This window comes from Vigna radiata, chromosome 10 (assembly GCF_000741045.1).
Source record: "Vigna radiata var. radiata cultivar VC1973A chromosome 10, Vradiata_ver6, whole genome shotgun sequence".
NCBI lineage: Eukaryota > Viridiplantae > Streptophyta > Magnoliopsida > Fabales > Fabaceae > Vigna > Vigna radiata.
In genome coordinates this window covers 11,403,799-11,426,843 of record NC_028360.1, presented here as the reverse complement: position 1 = coordinate 11,426,843, position 23,045 = coordinate 11,403,799, and the positions used below count along the sequence as shown (strand labels likewise).

General features: G+C 28.3%; 2 protein-coding genes across 3 annotated transcripts; both read left to right on the top strand.

Annotated features, from left to right (window-relative positions):
- Positions 1 to 7,196: 7,196 nt before the first annotated feature.
- On the top strand, positions 7,197 to 12,226 carry LOC106775205. Its single transcript, XM_014662288.2, has 4 exons — positions 7,197 to 7,384; positions 7,560 to 7,596; positions 8,795 to 9,511; positions 10,096 to 12,226. The coding sequence occupies exons 3-4, from the start codon at positions 8,795 to 8,797 to the stop codon at positions 11,917 to 11,919; spliced, it is 2,541 nt and encodes an 846-aa protein (XP_014517774.1). The 5' UTR covers positions 7,197 to 7,384; positions 7,560 to 7,596; the 3' UTR covers positions 11,920 to 12,226.
- Positions 12,227 to 15,706: 3,480 nt separating this feature from the next.
- On the top strand, positions 15,707 to 18,665 carry LOC106776148 (DEAD-box ATP-dependent RNA helicase 35). 2 transcript variants are annotated; one of them, XR_001376874.2, is made up of 4 exons: positions 15,707 to 15,840; positions 16,013 to 17,874; positions 18,121 to 18,177; positions 18,438 to 18,665. XR_001376874.2 is itself a non-coding variant. In XM_022786706.1 (2 exons), exon 2 carries the CDS (start codon positions 16,057 to 16,059, stop codon positions 17,830 to 17,832), a length of 1,776 nt encoding a protein of 591 aa, XP_022642427.1. In that variant the 5' UTR covers positions 15,707 to 15,840; positions 16,013 to 16,056; the 3' UTR covers positions 17,833 to 18,068. The 2 variants fall into 2 exon arrangements, 1 of the variants encoding a protein (XP_022642427.1); XM_022786706.1 differs by lacking the exons at positions 18,121 to 18,177; positions 18,438 to 18,665 and having other exon boundaries at positions 16,013 to 18,068.
- Positions 18,666 to 23,045: the final 4,380 nt, after the last annotated feature.

Below are 23,045 nucleotides of genomic sequence, written 5' to 3'. Positions count from 1 at the left end.
AATGATGGCCAATCTGATAATATTGTATATGCCTAATTTACAAAATTTATCAATAATAAAATTTAACTTTCTTATATATAAATATTTTAACACCATCGACTAATAAAAAAATTAAAGTATTTTAATTAAATTCTTAGTCGTACTTAATTATATAAGCTTTTGGAGATAATAATTCAAAAGTCGAAACCTGTAAAATTCATATATTTGCTCAAATGGTTTAGTTGATAATACAGAAAATTTATATTATTAATCAATGAGAACCAAACCAAATAACAGAGTAAGAAACAAGTTAAAAACATCACTTTCAAGTCATTTCACACCTTATAAATTAATCTTATATATATATATATATATATATATATATATATATATATATATATATATATATATATATATATATATATATATTCTTCTACGTGTAAACTAAGTTGAAAAACAAAATTAAAAATATTTTGTATAATTACAGCTATTAACTTTATAATTATATTATTTTATATTTTTTATTTGTTTTTAAAAGTTTGATATTGAATAAAATAAAATTAACTTATAATTTAAAAATAAATGCAATCTAATCTCATAAATTAATTTTATGAATTTTTTTATAAAACTAAGTTTTATTTAAAATTTATGACATCAGAATCTTTAGTTAAAACATATTATAAATTTATAATTAAGGTAAGAAACCTCTATCAAATAATTAATATTTGAGTTTCAATTATTAAAAAATCAAGATAAATTACTATTTGTTATCAATAAAATCATATAAAAGTTTAACATCTTTTTCAACTTAAAAGTTTAAAACAATGATTAATAAATATTCACATTTTTTATTTTTTATTTTATTTTTATCCAATATAAAACTTAAACTTATTTTTAGATTTTTTTATTATTATAAAATAATTAAAAAAACATATATCAATAATAATAGTACAAAAATTCAAAATTAATTGTAATCGAAAAGAAATGATGTGATGTGATGTGAGTGGTGATAGGATGAGTTTCCATGGAATCCAGGTCGTTGATTTTACTGCCAACCAAACGGAACCCAAGAATCTGTTGTTTTGTTTTTGCGTTGAAACCAATGAAAAGGAACTGCAAACTAAACCACCTAGTGCTATCTTGTCGTGTATTAAAATTAGTATAGTTAAAAAATTTACTTTTCACATTTTTAATTATGATATAATTACTGTACTAAAGATATTTTTATTATGAACATTAACCATAAAAAATATTTATCATATTTCAAGATTGCAATATTAAATATAACAACATGTTACATTTGGTCTAACAAAAAGAGTTGGGATATTTCGTTCTGCACCCTCACAATATCTAAATGCACCCCCATTTAGTAAAATAATAATAATAATAATATATACAATGAGAGAGGATATTTTAATACTTTCCTCTAAGTTTAAAGATGAAGTTATAAATCATGGAGTACAAAAGTAAAAGAAAATTCAAATGTAAGTCTATTACTATTCACTACCACATTAAAGTACAGGCAATTGGTTTATATTGAAATTCTCATAATTTCTTCATACGTTTTCAATTTGGGTATAAAAGGTTTAAAATGTTCAATTTTTAAATTTTAAATTATGAAATTTAAAAGCATACTACAAAGTAGCGAATTTATAATATGTTTATGAATTCATAAATATATTCTCTTGAAAATATATCTTAAATTATATAATGTAGATATTTTTAAATGTATTTATAAATTTCTTAATGTGACAATTATTTTTAAATTAGGTAATCTAAAAGTATATTTTAATTATACAATTCTAAAATGTATTTTTTAAATTTGAATGGTCTGATTTTGAATTTTAAAAATATATTTTAGATGTTTTAAATTGAAGATTTAAAATATATTTTGAATTTTTAGAACATTAAAATATACAATCTAAAATATTTTAATTTTTTATATATTTTAATATTTTTCACATTTATAAAAAAAAATCTGGAAAAAAAAATATGGAGTTGTAAAACGACCCAAAACACAAAGAAAGATAAACCAACGAATATCAATATATTTTAGGTTAAGCCTATACTGTATTCATTTATATAGTTACCCCAAGACCTGTAACACAATAAAATAAAGTTTCCACGTAACTGAAAATCTAACTATACAAAAATGTATGATTTATAACTATTTAACAAGTGAAAGAAAATTATAAATAAATATTAATTAAATTTATAATTAAATATGTTTTTAGTTTATAAATTTATATGTAAAATTAGAATTTGTATTTGTTCTAATTTTTATCTAATGAAATTAATCGATTTTAAAAAATTGAAATACTTACTTGAATTAATTTCGATTTTTAAATAATTTGTTTTGATGGAATATTAAAATTTATTAGATTTTAATTTATTTATTTAATTATTATTTTAAGTGTAATTCAACTTTATTCTTGAATTCGAGTTAAATTAGCTTGATCTTTGATTTGTGAGGATTTATTTCGACTTTAGTCGAAGCTAACTCAACTTGTTATTTGGTTTGAATTGTTTAATTTGATATTCGGTTCAACCTTTAGTCCCTGTTGACTAAATGCATCTTTGACTCGGACATACTCAGTGTGACTTGTGGTCCAAGATAACTCAATTCGACTTTCGGTTCGGTCAACTTTATTTGACATTCGGTATAGCCTGACTCGACTTGACTTCTAACTTGAACTGACTCAATTCAACCTTTAGTCTTGTTTAGTTCGGATTGACTTTCTCTTATACCGACAAGACTTTATTCCGTTTTAGTATTTGTAGATTATATATTAGTTTAAACATTCATAACTACATACATTGTTATATTGTGTAAAAAAAATTTAAATATTTTAAAAATTAGTTTTAGTTAGACACCAATATATTAATTATATTAAAGTATAATTGATTATTCTAAGATATTTAACTATTATTTGTTTTGTAAATATTTAAATTCATTTTAAAAAAATAAAACAATTTAATATCATTTATATTAAGCAGTTAAAAAGATGTAATTCTGATTTTTAACTATATTATATTTTTTCACTTTATTTATTAATTATCATCTTTTATTTAGGGTAACATTAAATTTAATAAGTATTTTCTAAAATTCCATACACTTTTTAACCCATCAATCAAATTTTTATTTTATAAAAAACTTAGGTTTATAGGATTTTTTATTAGATGTTTAACCTTCTTATTTTTGTTTGATGTAAAACTTAAATTTATATTTAAATTTTTAACGATTATTCTTTAAGGAAATCTCTTTCATATCAGTACATTTTCCTTGAACGACATATGCTTGAAACCTATGATTCACATTTAGATTTCTAATAATTTCTTCTTAAATTAACTAGTATATCTCTCTTTTGTGACATACATGTTTGAAACTCCTCTGATGAAAACTTTTGGTACAAAGAATTTTTACATTTAATTTTTTTTACCCATATTGTATTTGTCTAAGCTAATCAATAAAATGAACCAACTTTAATATCATTGGTTAATATTTGAAAAAGATTTATTGGAGAAATACAATAATGAGACCTGAATCAAATACAATGAAATAACGATATAAGTTCTAACTCAAAATCTTAAGAAATCGATTTATAAGATTTTTTTCTCATAAGGTGGTAACTTATTTATCTAAACTCAATGTATATCCTATACTCTAACTTATTCACACACATTTGTAAAAGGATTTTCCTTACATTTAATCTTTTGGAATTATGATATATTTTTATCATTTTTTTTTTCTTTTAAGAGTTTGGTTTAGCATGAAAGTATTAGTTTATACACCATGGAAATATCTTGATGAGTTCAAGGAAATGTATTATACAAAATGACTAAAACAAAAGATTAATTATATTTTCAACTAACCTCCTATCACGTTTCCACTTATATATCACCAATTTTTCTAACAATGTTTTGTTGCAATTATTAACAAGGATTAAAATACAAAAATGTCAAAATTAGAACTAAAACCCATTATTATATCTTTGATAAAAAAAATGAAGGAAACAGAGGAAAGGGAATTAAGTTCAGAAAATAAAGTGAAAATTAAATTTCATGGTGGAAAGATAAATATATCTATTATCAAACGTGATTACTCTGTATTAATTGATTTACTTTGTAGAAATTGTGCTTATTGTTATAAAATTTATACAATATTTTCTTTAGATTGTTATTACAAAATTCAAACCTTTTTGTAAGTTATCATAAAAAAAATTACTACTATGAAAAGGACTTTTGATGGTTAAAATAGATTTTACTGAAGTTTTTAAACCATTGTTAATTAAACCAGTCAAATTAGTCAATTTTATAGAACTTGGCCTTATCTAATGGGTTGGGGTAAAAAAAAAGAGTGCACAGGACCAAAAAATTTTCTTATTAAAAAATTTCATAAGTTCAAATATCTCCAAAGTTCTTTGAATTAGGATCGGCTCATGAACTTTTTTTTTTTTAACATTAATATTAAATAATGATTCTTAGAATGTTAATTAATTTCAAATTGAATATATATATATATATATATATATATATATATATATAAATAAGTCAATCATTAAATATTTTAAATATAATTTCGAAACAATAAGAATTGGAACATTTATCTTTTTAATACAATGTGAAAAAAATTAAAATGATAAATTTAATTTCATTAGTGTTTTTTCAATTTCGGTATAGATTTTATTAAAATATGCAATAGAATTACTTTAAGTAAATGTCATTTTGTTACATAGGAATTAGCATAAAAATGTGTGGTATATTTATTTTTGTAAATTTTGAATATATTAAAGTATTATTTTATGGAAGTTAACATTCACATTAAAGTTAGTGAGAAACTTTCGCAAAAGCTATTAATAATGACGTGAAAAATCATTAAAAGTTATGACATGAAGAACTATTAAAAGTTATTAATAATGACGTGAAAAACTATTAAAAGCAACCATTAGTTCAGAAAAATAACATTCATATCCTTTAATCACAGTTCGATTATTAATAAAGTTTTGAACAAAGGAGAAGAAAGGTTAACCCCTTCCTAGTTTGACTCAACCCACTTCACAAGGGCTTTGAAAAAAGCCTCATAGTGTGTGGGTCAGGAAAATAAAATGATAACTTTATTGTTAATATTGTCATTATTATTGTTGGAGGTCTCACATCGACTAAAGATAAGGTTAATTTATAATATATATAAATTGGTGCAAACCTCACCTTAAAAGCCGGTTTTGTGGGATTGAGTTAGGCTTAAAACCCACTTCTTAATATGATATCAAATAATGGTTAGAACCTATCCTAACGAGATCTATGTAAGCATTCTGTTTCACCTATCGTCGCGTCACTACCAGACCATCCATTAATTACACTCTCATGCTCGAGATGTTTATACATCAGCGTGAAAGGGTGTGTTGAAAGTCCTGCATTGACTAGAGATAAGGCCAATTTATGATATAAGTGAAGTAGAAACCTTATTTTATAAACCGATTTTGTGAGATTGAATTAAGCTTAAAATCCACTTCTTAACAATCACAAGTGGAGAGAATCAATGACAATATGATTTTTTGACTAAAACCGTTGTTAAAAATAACTTACTAAGACAACTTTCTTAGAAACATATTCTTAAAATTGTTTTTAAATAAATTGTCAATTTATGTATAATCCACAATCATGCACAAATAAAAACATATTCATTTTGCAACTCTAAACAGTTGAATAAATATAAAACATAATCTTAATATTCTAAAGAAAATTTTATGAACTAATATATTCTAATTTGTCTACTACCCTAAAGTGTTATATATACCCTAAAGTGTTATATATGTTAACAAAATGCCTTGTCCATGTTGTTTGGACACAAACTAATGTATTTGAGTCTAAAGATTGTGTTATAAAAGATTTGCAAAATAAATTGAAGTTAAGATAAGTCCACATGTAATTAATAAATTATTTTATAAGTGTATAACTGAGTTATAACATATTAGTTTATCCTAATTCCTATCAATATTATTTTGCACAATAATCATCATTCATTGTACGATGTGGTAATCTCACTCATCTGTTTGTTACACTTTACACATAATAAAAATAGTTAGATAAATGAAATAATAATACAAAAGTAGATAAATGATATAATATAAATATAGTGAGGTACAATTATAGAATGAAATTTGTACAAAATTATAAAATTAACCCTAATAATATATATGTAATTGATAAAGTGATTTTTTAGTGCACATAATTATTACTTTTTAAATTAAAATAACAATTTTATCATTTTTTAAATAATTATTTATTTAAATTTAATGATTTTTAAATTAAAAATATTATCTTATTATGTTTCTTTTTAAAATATTTTTTATTGAAATTTAACTATTTTCAAATTAAAATAATTACTTATAATAAAAAATAGGAGACACATATACATCATGTGCGTCCACTAATTTTAAATAAACATATTAAGTAAACAATTTAAATTATTTTTAATTATATTTTTGTTATCAATATAAACAACAAACTATATAAATAGCCTAATAAAATAAAAGATAATCTCTAATGCTGACTTTTTAATAATAGACTATGGGACATTTAACGAGTTAGACTTTAAAAAATTGCAAGATCATTAATTATGTTTTGTTGAAATATTTGAAGTTTTTTTTTTTTTCATCATCACATGCTAGAAACCACTAATTTTAAATAAAGAAATTGAATAAGTAATTTCAAGTACTTTTAATTATATTTTTGTTACCAACATGAATAACAAAACTCAAAAAAAAAAAAAATAGCATAATAAAATGAAAGTTAATAAATAATGCTGACTTTTTATTAATCAATTATGTAACATTTAATAAGTCTTAAGAATTAAAAAATTACAAAATTTAAGTTTTTTTCACCATCAAATGCTTGAAACCACATCTCTTTGAAGCACCCAGTTTTTACCCATGTTTTTGTTTAATCCCCCACCAATATTACATAATAGATTTTGCATAAATGTTTTAGACATTCTTAAAATTATGCACTTAGTCATGTATTTAAATTAAGGATAGTTACTCTTTTTTTCTTAACCAACACATTAAAATATAATCAATAAACTAATGATATTTATTGAAAAAGTTATGCTATTCAGAGTGATCTCACTCAATTAAAGAATAATTAATTGTCATAGAAGAAGCACTTACACTGCAAAAAAAAAAAAAAAAAACTGATAAAAACACCATGAATCAACTCAAAGTCATAACACAACATAGGATTTGCTTTTAAACCACGTCGTCAACTCAACTCGGGGTAACCAACTCGGACGAGTCAGACAGACTCGGTGTGTTTTAAAAGCAGGACCAAGTAGGAAGTAGTTCATTTCATTCCATGCCCCGCGAATTTACCTTGTTATGTGGTACACTTGAGACATCAAAACCAGGTTCTTTCTCTCTATCTCGTTCTGTTCTCCAACTACGTTAATGTTTTCTCTACTTTCATTGCACATGTATGCAAATCAACAAAGGACATCATCGCCACCGATTTTTATGATTGTTATTTTAACTTTGTGTGTGTTTGTGTGTGCACTTACCTGATGCTATTGCTTCCCCTTTCAGGCCTTGGCATTTGACGTTTCCACCGCTTGCTCAAAGGGTAACAAATATTCGTTTTTTTCTTGTCATCAACCTTTCTCTCGTCCAATGCGTATACCCGTGTTTCTTCTGCTTTGGATTGTATAGTTTGTGTGTGTGTTGATGTGCTGTGATATATGAGATGGAGAAAGATACCTGTAAATATTTATGGGTCGTTGGTATTTCGATTAATTGTCAGCTGTCTGTTGTGGGTGTGTTCAATATTGATGTCAGTGAATGTACTTGTGATGTTCCGGTTTCAATGGTTTTTGTTTCTTCGTTTGCTCTTCTGGGTTGTACGTGTGGATCAGTTTGTTTTGTGTTGTTCTTCAAGGACTTTGATTGTGAACATGAGTACAAGTGGATCTGGGTTGGTTATTACATTTTTCTTTGGTAATCAAAATTCTTCGGCTTTGTATATCGTTCTCCTCTCAGGGTTTTGGTGATAGTCTCTCCCCTCCTTAGGTTGTATAGTGGTTTTTGCATGGTTTAATTGTTTTGAGGCTGTGTCAGCCATTGAGGAATGCTGTGTTTGGGAACAAGTTTGCGAATTTTGCTTTTCTGGTATGGAGAAATAATAGGGTTTACGCGAGTGATTCAGACACCCCTGTTGAGGATTTTGATGCTTTGTCATATGAGCAATTGCTGTAGCTTCAGCTATTCTCCAATTTTCTTAGTACAGGAATAGATTGTTTTAGCTGTTGTAATCCTTTTGGAGTTACTGGTCAATGAAGAATACTTGCCCTTTGTTCCTGTTATTTCTACTCTAATACTGAGTTTCTGAATAGTTGATTCTCTTAAGAATTTGATAGTGATGAAATAATTGAAAGTGAAAACAACTGGAGATCTAACATGTTGTCACATGGCTATTGGCTAATTTGGCCTCTATCCAAATTAAAGGTGTCATGTGATCCATGTAGTTGATCTCACTTATTTGGAAAAGATTTTTGTTATTGCCTAACTATTGAAATGAAGTATCAATTTCTCATGGGTAGCTAAGGGTCATGAAATCTTAATTCTTTCAAAATGTGTGATGCTTTGAAAATGGCCTGGTAAATGAATAGATGCTAAGTAACTCTATGCATTACTTTTATACTTTGCTGAAGGTCACATGTGAAGTGTGCTCCTTGATAATATTATTTAATTTACATCTCCCTTACAATACTTCTTAAGATTTGAGCTTTTAGTTACTTGGTATCTTATACTTTGTTTCTATGCAGATGGATATAATGCAGCAGAATGACAATAATAATTTAACTGAACATGCATCTAATAGTCCCCCAAGTTCACCTGATATAAGCAATTTAGTTGGAGCTCCACAGCTGAATCCTCGAGTTGGTGATGAATACCAGGTGGAAGTTCCTTCCCTAATAAAAGAATCAGAACGAGTTCAGCTTCTAAGGAATCCTGCTGAGTCAGAAGTTGGGCTTGACAACTCTCTTTCATTTGCAATTGGTTTACCCATCTCTGTCACATGGATACATAATGCAAATGAGAGTAGTGAAAATGAAGGGTGGGGATATATTGGAGACAATGCAGATGAACTCAAACCAACCGCATTTCAATCTGAGATGACAGGAGACAGCAATTCAGCTGAACTGGGTGAAAGAAAAAAATTTGCATTGGTTCCTGCCATATTAGGTAGCTCCTGGAGTGATTCTGACTCAGAAGTTTTTCTCCTTGGTTTGTATATTTTTGGGAAAAATTTCATTCAAATACAAAGATTCTTAGAGAACAAGGGAATGGGGGAAATACTTGCATTTTACTATGGAAAGTTTTACAAATCTGATCAATATCGTAGATGGTCAGACTGTAGGAAGTTAAAAGGAAGAAAGTCTGCAATTGGACAGAAACTTTTCACTGGTCGCAGGCAACAAGAATTACTGTCCCGCTTGATTCCCCATGTCTCGGGAGAATCTAAAGATACTCTGTTACAGGTATCAACAGTGTCATCTCATCTTCAGTGTTATTATTGAACTACACCAAGTATATTTCATTTGTTGGACGAGCGACTTAGCCTGTTTAACTGCATTTTATGATTTAGAAATTATTTTATTTTCACTTCTCTGATATAGTGCAATGTTTATTTTTTCCCCTCTAGTTTATAATATAACCTTCTTTTTAACCTTATGAAGTGACAATATAGAAGATGATGATGATGGTGTGTCTATTTTCCTGGATGTATATTGATCATTTTGAAGAATAGAAGCCATTTGCAATTAGGATACCATATCTTTTGGAAGTATCTGATTTATTCCGTGTTCAAGCTCCAAATAATACTTGTAGCTGACTAAGGTTCAGCTATAAATCCTTTTGGAAATATCATATATCTTTATACATACATTGTACATTAGATACAGTGCGTATTGTGGTGGAATGGCTGATTGTATTATGATCTTATTGTGATGTAATGATGGTTGATTGATTCGTTCAACCTTTATGGCCAGTGGACGTTTGTTTATTTATCGTTTCATTTGTATATTTATATGATTCACTCTCACTTTACTTTTTCTCTAATCAGGTTTCTAAGTCATATACTGAGGGCAGAACTTCATTAGAAGAATACATATCTTCTATAAAATCCACTGTTGGACTTGGTATTCTTGTGGGGGCAGTTGGTATTGGTAAGGAGAAGGATGACCTTACTACTCTTGTTCTGGAACCTGTGAAGAACAATAAGGTGTTTTCAGTGCCAACGTGCAAGGCTTGGTCTTCTCTTGGACCAAATGATATATTGAAATTTTTAACAGGATTTCGACTGAGCAAGGCTAGAAGTAATGATCTCTTTTGGGAAGCTGTTTGGCCTCGCTTACTAGCAAGAGGGTGGCACTCTGAGCAACCAAAAAATAGAGGTTATGTGAGCTCCAAAGATTATCTGGTTTTTCTTATCCCAGGTGTTAAGACCTTTTCAAGGAGAAAACTTGTGAAAGGTGATCATTACTTTGATTCTGTTAGTGATGTCCTGAAAAAAGTGGTAGCTGAACCGAATCTTCTTGATCTTGAAGAAGCTAAAGTTGGTAGCTGTGATGATGAAGAGCCAGAAGGGGGGTTGAATGAGGATGATGATTCTGATTACCGTCGTCAATGCTACCTCAAGCCTCGAGCTTCAACTTGCAATACAGATCAGATAAAAGTCACGGTTATTGATACAAGTTTGGTGCATGGAGGGAAACCATCTGATTTAAGAGCATTTAAACCTGTACCTGTTCATTCAGTGGGTGAAGTTGAGGTCAATGTTACTGATTCACATGAAGAGGCCAAACATATGAGTAAAGTAAACCACAAGAAAAACATTTCTCAAAACATTGATCAAAAGTTGGCTGGTACTGGTGTACTTTGTGAAGGAAAGTTAATGGTGAGAGAACTGCAATATCTGCCAATTGAAGAGGAAGATGCATCTAAGGTGCTTGGTATTTTAAGAGAAAGTAAGGGTAGCTCCTATGATGATTCACCAAGTGTAATGGAAGCTAGTATGCTGGTATATGGCAAAATGAAAATTGGTAATACTGATAACCAAAATAATTCTAAGAAAATGGTCCAAAGCTTGGAGAATAAGAAGACCTCTGTGTCTAATGATAATAGGCTAAAAAGGACTATAAAGCATCAGTGTAGTCGAAGAGCAAGACCAGGTGATTCCAACCATGCAGTTGTTCCCGTCAAAAGGAGGAGATTAGCTGCCTGTTCCAAGGCAGAGACAAACCACATCATCAAGAATTCTTCAAGAGACTCAGGATCAGAAAAAAGGGCTTTATCCCACACAAAGGTTGATGATCCTTTTACCTGTCAGAAGAATGGAAATCTAATTCCTTCTTCAGATGAAAAAAGTCTGGAAAAGAATAACAAAGAAAGCATTCTCAAGGAAATTTGTGAGTACAGGAGTGTTTCAGGTGATAAAGTTGAGAAAGGTGATTCAGTCTCCTTCAACATACCCCAAGCTCCTTTGAAGTCTGAAATCGGTGTGATGATGGTAATGTTGGAGGAAGATAAGCAGAGCCTGAAGGCAAATGATCCATGTTTATTATCTGACAGTCAAGGGGTAATTGAGGAGCCACTGGGAACCTCTTCTGATGTTGGTTCTGTGGAACAGCAGCCTAGTATAACTTCCAGGAGGCAGAGCACAAGAAACCGACCATTATCAATTAGAGCGCTTGAATCTCTAGCAAATGAATTCTTGTATGGAGAAAGAAGACAGAAAAGGAAACTTGTCCCAACACAAACTGATTCATTTGCTATTTGCCGCAAGACTCGTACAAGAAGCAAAACCATGCCTCACAATCAGAGTTCAGATAATGGGACTGCAGTTTTAGTAGAAGAAAAGCAGTTGAATGGCAACAGCACTGCTTAGGAAATATCTATGAACCATTAGATTAAGTTAAGAGTAGTAATCCATTATACCAGGTATCTTTGAAGGTACCTGTCATCATCAGGTTTTGACTTCCAGAAACGAATTGATTTGAAAAACTGCAGATGATTCTCCCGTCTTACATGAAAATTATATTCTAAAGCTGCCGGAGTGGTTATACATTCACATACTGTACAAAATTTTTCCATACTAAAAAGAATGTTGATGAGATCAGTTTTGTTTGTTTGTTTATACTAGAAAGATCCCAACCTTATGATTGGCTATGAAGTTGCAAGTAAACTTCTCTTAATATTTAGTTTCTAGTGGAAATTATAATAAACNTTTTAGCTGGTGATGATATTGCCAGAAACTTTGAGTGTGCTTTGGCAATGACAAATTGACTCTAATTTGTGTGCTCTTGCTTGACAAGCAAGAAAGGGTTCATACCTGAGATCTGTCCTATTCTTATTTTGAATANTGAACTGATCTTGAGATTTGTGAATCAACTTACATATTNTTTTCCATAAAAGCGTACACCTTGATGCACTAGTCACCCTTTTATCCAGCATTGTTCTGCTTTAGTTTATATCACACCTATGCCTTTATTTCATGCATGTCAATAACTACTTTTTTATAAGGCAAAACAGTTAATTATATTGATTACACAGAGTTCAAGGTGATGTGTCTTTCAGAACAGGATTCATTATACAGACACAACACCAGTAATGATACCAAATCCATAAAAGATAATGATACTACCTTAAAATGTTTATCTTTCTCATCTCTACAATGTGAGACTTAAATTATACTTGAATTACTAACACCAAAAATTGGAAGCTTGCTTTTAGACTTGGAGATGAATTGTTTCACTTTGCATGAAGGTCTTTTTGCTTCCTAAGATGAAATTATGGTATATAGTGTAAAGGGTATGCAAATACAGAAGATAATGACAGAAACCTTATATGGTGATGGTCTTGTTGGCTTCAGTTAGTCATGACTGACTTTCATGGCTGACTTTTATTTTCCATTAAATTTACAATAGGCAACCTCATCAACCAAATATCGATTAAGGAAATGAATACACCTACATAAACATACACATGTAACTTTTACTATGGGTTTCATATACACAACAAGATTCAACCGACAAAATACACAACTTATATTTCAACTTCTATAACGTGCTGTTTGATAGACAAGACAATACAAATTATAACATTAAAATCTCTTAAAAACTAAATATAAAAGATATAAAAGATGTTGAAAATAAATGTGTCTTAAGAGGTCCAATTATATACTTCTATTTGTATAATAAAAGTTTTTTTTTTCTTGTCAAAGACTTCCTAGACGTCCCTTACTGTGATATCTTGTTGATTGTCCACACAAGGAGGGTACTTATAGAAGATATTTCTATATTTAAGTCTGATAAGGTTTTAGTAAATGAGTATTAAATGTTATAATACATGTGTGTGAACAATCATACTTTAGACCTTGATTTCTAATAGTTGTTATAGGTTTTTATCATTTTGTTAGTTTAATTATGATTCAATCATATCTTAATAAATATTAGTTCGTTGATTTATGTTTATCATTATTTAAGTGTGACTTTTATTTTGCAACCAGTTGATTAAGGGATCAATCCCAAAGTGTACTAGTCGGTTTGGGTGATCAGTCGGTCAATCGGTCAGAGTGATCAGTCTATCAGTTAGTCAGATGGTTGGTCCATCAGTCAATTAGAGTGATTGACCCAAACATATCCTAGCTAACTTGTTAGTTAGTATGAGTTATTGACTAAAAAGGTATATACCATACATTATTTATTTTTATAATAAAGATTTGTCTTTCATAATCTTATTTTAAATTGTTATTATCATAAAAAAAATTATAGTGATACAAATATATCAATATACCTTTGATGATATTTATAGGATAAATATTAATATTGAAGAACTGATAAGTAATCTTTGAGATGGATAAAAAATCACCAATAATCAATCTTCTATCACAAAATGATTGTTAGCTTACTCTTGTTAACGAAAGCAATAAAAAAGTCTAATCATACAAAAGACTCTCAAATGTTTAAATCAATAAAAATAGATTATTAACATATTCTTTAAATATATCAACCTACGAATCCAAGTAGTCCTTGTGCAAAGGTTTCCGTGCATCACACCCTATATTTGTGAGTGTTTTTTAAACAGAGAAAGTTAAAAAATTTGGCAGGGAAGAGAATGATGGATCAAAATTTTATTTTTACTTTTTTTATTGCTTGTCTACTTAATGCTCTAAATCCGAGTGTCTAATACAACATTTGTAATTAGCATTTGTAATTTTGATGGATCTTGAGGGCACTTTTCCACATATTCCAAGTTCTTTGCAAGCAATTTTGGCTAGAAAAATTTGGTAAGTCAAGCTCAACTGATGCTGCTACTACTGTTACTTATTCAAGGGCTTACTAAGTTGCCTTCAATTTCAATGGCGACTTGGTGGGTCCCAAGCTTGAATTTTGGGTTTCAATTAGGTTTCCATTTAACTCTCAACCCCACAACCTGATCTGTGACTGGAAAACGTTTTAGGGTTTCTTGGTCACTTTGATTTTGGATTTTTGCTGCATACGAATTGAATGAATGTCAAAGAGGCATTGCATTCTAATGGTACATCTGTTGCCACGAGTCACAATCTTAATGTCTGAAATTGTTCTCATTCGAATTGACTCTTATGACAAAGTGTATTGGGTATTTAGGGATACTCTACTTTTAATCTAATTTAAATGAATCAACAGAATATAGTAAGTGAGTAATTCTTTTTTTCACTGAAAATTTATGGTTGGTGCTTAATTATGGTTTTTTTTTTTTTTTTCTGGGGGAAGAGTTGGGGGAATTTTCTTAAATTAAAAATTAAAATGTAAGAATAGTTTTAAAAATAATTAGAATTATGTAATCATTAAAATTAATAAGTGTTAAATTTGAAATTATTAAAACACTTGAAAAGGATAAAAAGATGTTACCTCATTACATATGGGTGTGTTATGACTCATATGTAATTGAAATATATGTATCTGATAAATAAATAAATAAATAAATAAATAAATAAATATATAGATAGATTTTTAGTATGAGTCTAATTATATTACACATTTAGAATTTTCAATATCATAAAACAATTATATTAATTGAACCTTTAAACCGATTTTTTTTTGTTAAGTTTTTAAAAATACTCTATAATATACTATTTAAATTTAGAATCATATTAAATAAATAGGTTTACACACAGTACAAATTTATAAAATAAATTATAAAACTATTTTCTTCCAAAAAAAAAAGAGTGTAAGATAAAATTAGGTTGAATCTAACTGATAACCTATTTAACTAGTAAAAATAAGTGCAGGTGGAATATATATATATATATATATATATATATATATATATATATATATATATATATATATATATATATATATATATATATATAAAAGTGAAAATACATGCACTCTTCTGCACATGTATCCATCTTTACTTTATAATGATAAAAAATAAAAATAAAAAAAATTATTTCAATTATTATTAAAGTAAAAAAATTTATTAAATTAAAAAATATATAACTTTAAAATAGTTATAAAAAATAGATGCAAAATTAAAATAATTAATAAAATAATTTATATTAATAAGGACAAATGGATAATATGAATAAATATATAGTTATAGAATAAATAATTATTTTTTGTTAATATTGATTTTATTGCATAGAGTATTTAATCAAATCAGTGCATTACTTTTGAGTAAATGCTGGTAATTTGAAAGTTTTCCTTTCATACAGAAGAGGTTGCTGTGGAAATTAAACCCTAAATTCCCAAATTTGAGTCACATTATCAAAACAGTGTTTTCTCGCAATCGCATCTCACAACGGGATTTCAATTTCTTGGCGGTGAGATTTCTTCACTTTCGTCTCTAAGTGTTTACAAGCATGAAGATGCATCTTTCTTTCTTTCTCTTTTATTTGTGTGTGTGAACTTATTATTGGACCATTAGGTTTAGTGATTATGCTTTGAATTAAATTGTTGTGTTATTTTGTTATTTACTTTAGGTTTTTTGTTTAGAATAATAACAGGGCCAGAAAAACTGTTCTTTTGAGCTCAAATTGATGGAGAAAATGGAAGAAGAAGATGATTATGAGGAGTATGTGCCCGTGGCCAAACGTCGGGCCATTGAAGCTCAGAAGATTCTCCAACGCAAGGGGAAGGCTCCTTTGGCCACAGATGATGATTTGGAGAGATTGAGGGCGGCTGAATCGAAGCCTAGTCTGCTGGTTAAAGCTTCACAGATGAAAAGAGAACAACCCGAGATCAGTGTGACGGAGCAGATTGTTCAGCAGGAGAAAGAGATGATTGAAAACTTGTCGGATAGAAAAACCCTCATGTCTGTCCGTGAATTGGCTAAGGGAATCACTTATTCGGAACCTTTGCCAACAGGGTGGAAGCCACCTTTGCATGTAAGAAGGATGTCCAAGAAGGAGTGTGATTTGATTCGGAAGCAGTGGCATATAATAGTTGATGGTGGTGATATCCCGCCCCCAATTAAGAATTTTAAGGATATGAGATTTCCTGAGCCAGTTTTGAAGAAGTTGAAAGCTAAGGGGATTGTGCAACCAACACCTATTCAGGTGCAAGGACTTCCTGTAATCTTATCTGGGCGGGATATGATTGGGATTGCATTCACGGGCTCTGGAAAAACTCTTGTCTTTGTTCTACCGATGATAATGGTGGCAATGCAAGAGGAGATTATGATGCCTATTGTTCCTGGGGAAGGTCCTTTTGGTTTGATTATTTGTCCATCAAGGGAACTGGCTAGGCAGACTTATGAAGTGGTAGAACAATTCTTGATACCTCTGAAAGAAGCCGGATATCCGGAGCTCAGGCCTTTGCTTTGTATTGGTGGAGTGGATATGAGATCGCAGCTTGAGATTGTGAAGAAGGGTGTGCATATAGTTGTTGCCACTCCTGGGAGGTTGAAGGATATGTTGGCCAAAAAGAAAATGAATCTTGACAACTGCAGGTATTTAACATTAGATGAGGCTGATCGGTTGGTGGATCTGGGATTTGAAGATGATATTAGAGAAGTTTTTGATCACTTCAAAGCTCAAAGGCAGACTCTTCTATTTTCTGCAACCATGCCAACGAAAATTCAGAACTTTGCCAGGAGCGCATTGGTGAAACCAATCATTGTCAATGTGGGACGTGCAGGGGCAGCAAATCTTGATGTAATTCAGGAGGTAGAGTATGTTAAGCAGGAGGCAAAAATAGTTTATCTCCTTGAGTGCCTACAAAAAACCCCTCCACCAGTTCTCATATTTTGTGAGAATAAGGCTGATGTCGATGACATCCATGAATACCTTCTCTTGAAAGGAGTGGAAGCAGTGGCAATTCACGGAGGCAAGGATCAGGAAGAGAGAGAGTATGCCATTGCAGCTTTTAAGGCTGGCAAGAAAGATGTGTTGGTGGCAACTGATGTTGCATCCAAAGGTTTGGATTTTCCTGATATTCAGCACGTCATTAACTATGACATGCCAGCTGAAATTGAAAATTATGTCCATAGGATTGGCCGAACTGGTAGATGTGGGAAAACTGGTATAGCAACGACATTTATAAACAAGAATCAAAGTGAAACAACATTACTTGATTTGAAACACCTATTGCAAGAAGCAAAACAAAGGATTCCCCCAGTTTTGGCTGAGTTGAACGATCCAATGGAAGACAATGATGAAATCACAGGCATAAGTGGAGTCAAGGGATGTGCATATTGTGGTGGACTTGGTCATCGTATCAGAGATTGTCCCAAATTAGAACATCAGAAGAGCATGGCGATTGCAAATAATAGAAAGGATTATTTTGGATCTGGAGGTTACAGAGGGGAAATTTGAAAGGCTGTCTGTTGGGTACCAATTTTCTTTGAACATTACTAGGTTATGTGTTATTACATCTCCAACTCTAAACTTTGTACCATGGGATGTGATGACTTTCATTACTTCTGAACTGATGCAATAGATATGTTCCAATTTTTCTTTGACTGCGGCTGGTTATGTATTATATTTGCAACTTATAAATTTTGTTCATTGAAATTGAATGCACTCCGTTGCATTTGTACTCTTGCTTTTGACATTGTTGAATTTTGTTTACTGAACTGTGGATTTTCGCCTGTTTATCTCTAGGTTGATTCATGTTGGAATAGGCAGGTGATTTGTCAGGAGCAGATGTCTTCTGCTCTGGTAATTATTTTCTTAGAACATTTATGTTTATAACGATCGTAAATAAATAGTATGTGCATCCCGCATATGCAATAAATCTTTTTGTGATAGTTGCACCTCTATTTTTTATGGAGAACAATGTAAAGGGCTTGAATAGGCGTAGTTCAATTTTAAATTTAAGTTTGAATTTTGCAACACTGCAATAGCTAAAGATAATAAATGCTGTGCATTTTAGCTTGATTCCTCGTGTCTCAAGAGAATCTAAAGATACTCTGCTACAGGTATCAACATTGTCATCTCATCTTCAGTGTCATTATTGAACTCCAACAAGTATATTTTCGTCACAAAAAAGCGCGTCTGAGACATTGCAAGAAGTTCTGGTTGCTTTCACAAGTGTAATCATGACAAGTAGTGCAAATTAGTCAATGATTTTTAGGAGAGGACAATGACAGAAACCGTATATATGGTGATGGTCTTATTGGCTTCAGTTACACTTTGCTGACTTTTTATTTATTTTCATTAAATTTATTCCTATGCAACTTCATACACAAAAATATTCATCACAAGAGGATCAACCGACAAATACAATAGTTATATGTCAATTTTTATAGTGTGCATTGTTTGATAGTAAAAAACAATACAAATTTTAGTACAAAACTCCCTTCTGAAAACAATTTTGAAGATACCAGAGACAAATAAAACGTAGTGAAGATACAAAACATAGTTACCATAAAACATTTTAACAAATATTTCTTGTATTTCTCATACAATTATAATTTTCCTGTCACTCTTTCTAAACTGGGAATGACAAAGTATATATCAACCTTACACAATATCTGAAGTTAAGAAAATAAATAATTTACTATTTTTAATATGGGTTTTAAACGAATACTACCAGAAAGTTTTTGAAAATGAATTTGAGTAATATAGTATTTATCCCATACTCCACCACTCTTGTTCTATTATATCATGTATATTATTCCCACATGGGATCGAGTCAAGTAATCTCGAGTCAACTAATCTTTACATAATTTTTCTTATAATTGGTCGGTCTTTTTCATGTCTACCTTTAGTCTTGTTTCTGGTTGTTCTGTCTTTCGTCTTCCTCCGTTCAAGTACGTTCAGGAGGATATTTGTCAAAGGTCCTCCGATGTTAAAGTCAGTAAAATGTTTGTTTAGTAACTCACGGGTTATATTAAATGCGTAATTAATGAACTCACCCCCTCTTACTTTTGACCTGTATTTATACGGTTGTTTATGGGTCTTGGATTAGGAAAACCTTAATCAAGACCCAATCACAGTCCAATAACTTTAATCCCTGCTTACCTTATCAATCATGACTGGTCTGTTTGTTTTTAGAGAGACATTCCGTCCGCATTTTATATATAAATATGTAACATCTTAGTATGAAAATAATTATTTTATATAGCTTACCATTAAGAATTATTATGTTAGATAATTATGTTTACGTTTCAACCCTTTTAATCTTATGTTATATTTGAAAAATATAATGATAAGATTTTAATTTGATCTCTAAATGAAGAAAAAAGTTATATAGTTACTGAACAAACAATGACATTTGTAGATAAATAATATGTTTTCCTTGATATTATTTTAATTATTTTATATTTATATTTATGTACAACATGGTAATAAGATGTTAGTACAAAATCAAATTGTAGTACTGGTGCATGTCCGAATTTATTTCCAAAAATGAATGGTGTAAACCTGTAACTATTAGTAATCATATTTACCTTGTGCTTATGCTTATCTGTTTATAATATTTAGATTATGTGTACAAATTATATTGCATATCACGTTCCATATTTCATTCAATGAGAAATAACAAGAATAAGACAATAAAGCCTGAGTAAAATCTACTTAAAACCTTTACTTCAAAGTCTTAAAACATTTGTTTATATGTTATTTTCCTTATACTATTTAATATTTTCATATTTGTTTAATATAAATTTTAGAATTACATTTGTATTCTTAGTACACTTAATTTTTTATCACTTTTAAAAGATATACAATATCATAATGAGTTATTAGTGATGTTTACACTATGCTTAAGATGCTTAAATAACTTAATCTTTCTTATGTATTAACAAGAATAGATCATATAAATAAGTAATTATCATTTTCAAATACTCATTCCACATCAAAATTCATTAAACATACTGTAATACGCTTATACGAGTAATGAAATTCAAGTTAAACAATACTAAATAAAGAATTTCATAAACAATAGAGATTACTTGAAATAATTTCTTCAATAAGTAGAAAATTGAATCAACTATTTCTTTTTATTCAAAGAACCAATTGTTATAATCATATTAAAATCATCAAAATCTTGTCCTTATATTTACTTATGACGTTAGTGAAAAACCTTAAATGAAGGATAATTGATGAATTATTTCTTTCTATAGCAATTAACTTATAAACCGAATGTACTTACTGTATTTTAAATTAATTGTAGACATTTAAATTTTCATATTGTTGATTTTATTATTAATAATTTAGGAATTTAGAAAATGGAATAAGAAGTGAAAAATATAGTTTTTAATAAGATGATATTCAATTATTGTATATTGTGGTAAAGTTAAACTATAAATAGTTTTTTAATATTGATTTCATTTTATAAAAATACTCTACTTCTTTTAAAATTACTTTTAAAACTTTTATATTTTCTTTAGGTTTTTGAATTTGTTGTTCATTTGTCTGACGATCCGAAATAACCATTAAAGTTCCAACAAATAATTCTATATATTTATCCAATCATAATTGAAAATACGATAAGTTTATTTTTGTTCTATTTTTAAAATCATTTTAACATTTTGTATGTATAATATTCTTTTGGTTTTGATGATTGAGTGTTATGTATATCTTATGTATGATTCTTAAATTTTTTTATTTAAAAATACTAATATGATTTAAATTTGACGTGTTTTGTTATGATTTGGTATCTGCTTACTATAACCATATGTTTAATCGGAATAGAGAATAATGTAGAGACATGAGATAATTGATATTAAAGCTGCAATGAAATTGTCTAGTTAATTACGTAGTTTATAATATAAATATAGATACTTATGTAATATATTTGTCTTTTATGTCTTTTTGAAATATTATTTTAGAAAACTCTTTATACAGAGAAATATAATTTTCTATCTATTACGAATTATGTGTTTGATATCATTATATAATAACCTATTTGATAATATTTATATGTTATAATTCAATCGTTACAGATAAATTGTTTAAAAAAATTAAAAGTTAAGTAATAGATAAAAAGAAAGCACTAAATAAAAAGGTATAAAGTTGGTATACAATTAAGAAGATTAAATATATAAAGAGATACAAAATGAGTGTAATATAATATGATTAACACGTATTTTTTTTAATCAAGATTAATTCATACTCAAAAGAAAAAAAAAAGAAGACAAAATTGAAATAGTTAATTGAGAGAGTAAGTGAACAATTTATTTTAATTTGTTTATTTTTTTTAAAAAAAATCACCAATATATTGTTAGTATCTTTGTAGCCAACACTTTTTCATTACCAATTGTCTCTTTATCTAACAAGTTAATTTTTTTTTTTGGACTAACTAAGAAAAATATTTGCAATTCATTAAATAAAATGAATTTTACAAGAAAAACTATTTCTGAGAGAAAATAATGAAAAACCTAAAAAGGAATTACAAACAATTTATTTTCTAAATAAATAATGTTTTATTAAAATATTGTAATATCTATACGTATATATGAAAGGATTTCTTTTTGGTGTCCACTTTTTTATTTTATCTTTTAAATTAAAATAATTCTTTTATCAATTTTATTCTAACGTTTCCTTAAATCTAATATTTTTTAATCTTAATTATTTTTTAATTAAAAAATACGTATAACATAAAATAAAAATTATTTATAATAAACTTATTTATATTTAATTTTATAATAATAATAATAATAATACTTTTATTAATTTTATTATCATAAATAAAGAAAGTGTATTATTGCATTAAATAAACTTTTCATTTTAATGCGTGTTAAACATTTCATTCAGTAACACTCTTTAGAATCCAATTACTTTAAAAAAAATGACTTTTATATTAATTTTTCTATTTTTACTTGTAATTATAAAACCATCATCTTGTGTTCCACCATATATTATTTGATTAAAAAAAGTATTTTTTGCAAAACTTAAAAAACATTCTAGTATATTTACTTATTTATTTAATATATTTTGATGTACCCAAGTATGTGTTTTTGCTTTAACTAAAATTTGATGCTTGTAATTAACGACATAAATGCTAAGCCAATGATTTTACCATAATTAAGACATAAAGAAATAACCAAATTTTCAATGTAATGATTTTCAAAGTGATCCAACGGATAAGAGAGAACTGTGACCATCACTTTTTAATAACTGGTGTTACTATTTTAGTGTATATATAGGGTATGTAAAATTTATTACTAAGATTATTTATAGTTGAAATTAAATTATTAACATGGTATTATTGAATATAATTTTTAATACCATAGTCTTCAAGTCTTATTTTTATAGTAATGAAAAACAGTTATTATAATAATTAGAAACATAATTATCCTAGTGGTTATTAATTTTATTTTATTTTCTACGAATTATTTACCTCTATTTAATTTTTTCCCTCAAAGTGACACAATCAAAAAGCTAAGATAAAAAGTTTAATTTGTAAATAGATTTAGTATAAAATACTTTGTCCGCAAACATCCAATAAAAAAATTATATTATTATCACATCTATTAATTAGTAGATAACGTAACAAAATGAGTATATTCTCTTGCACTTTTCAGTGAAAACAATTTACACTAGCCATATATATATATATATATATATATATATATATATAT

Coding starts and splice junctions, on each gene's coding strand:
- LOC106775205 (XM_014662288.2), top strand. CDS start 8,795: ATGGATATAATGCAGCAGAATGACAATAATAATTTAACTGAACATGCA. Junction 9,512..10,095: donor CTAAAGATACTCTGTTACAG/GTATCAACAGTG, acceptor TTCTCTAATCAG/GTTTCTAAGTCATATACTGA.
- LOC106776148 (XM_022786706.1), top strand. CDS start 16,057: ATGGAGAAAATGGAAGAAGAAGATGATTATGAGGAGTATGTGCCCGTG.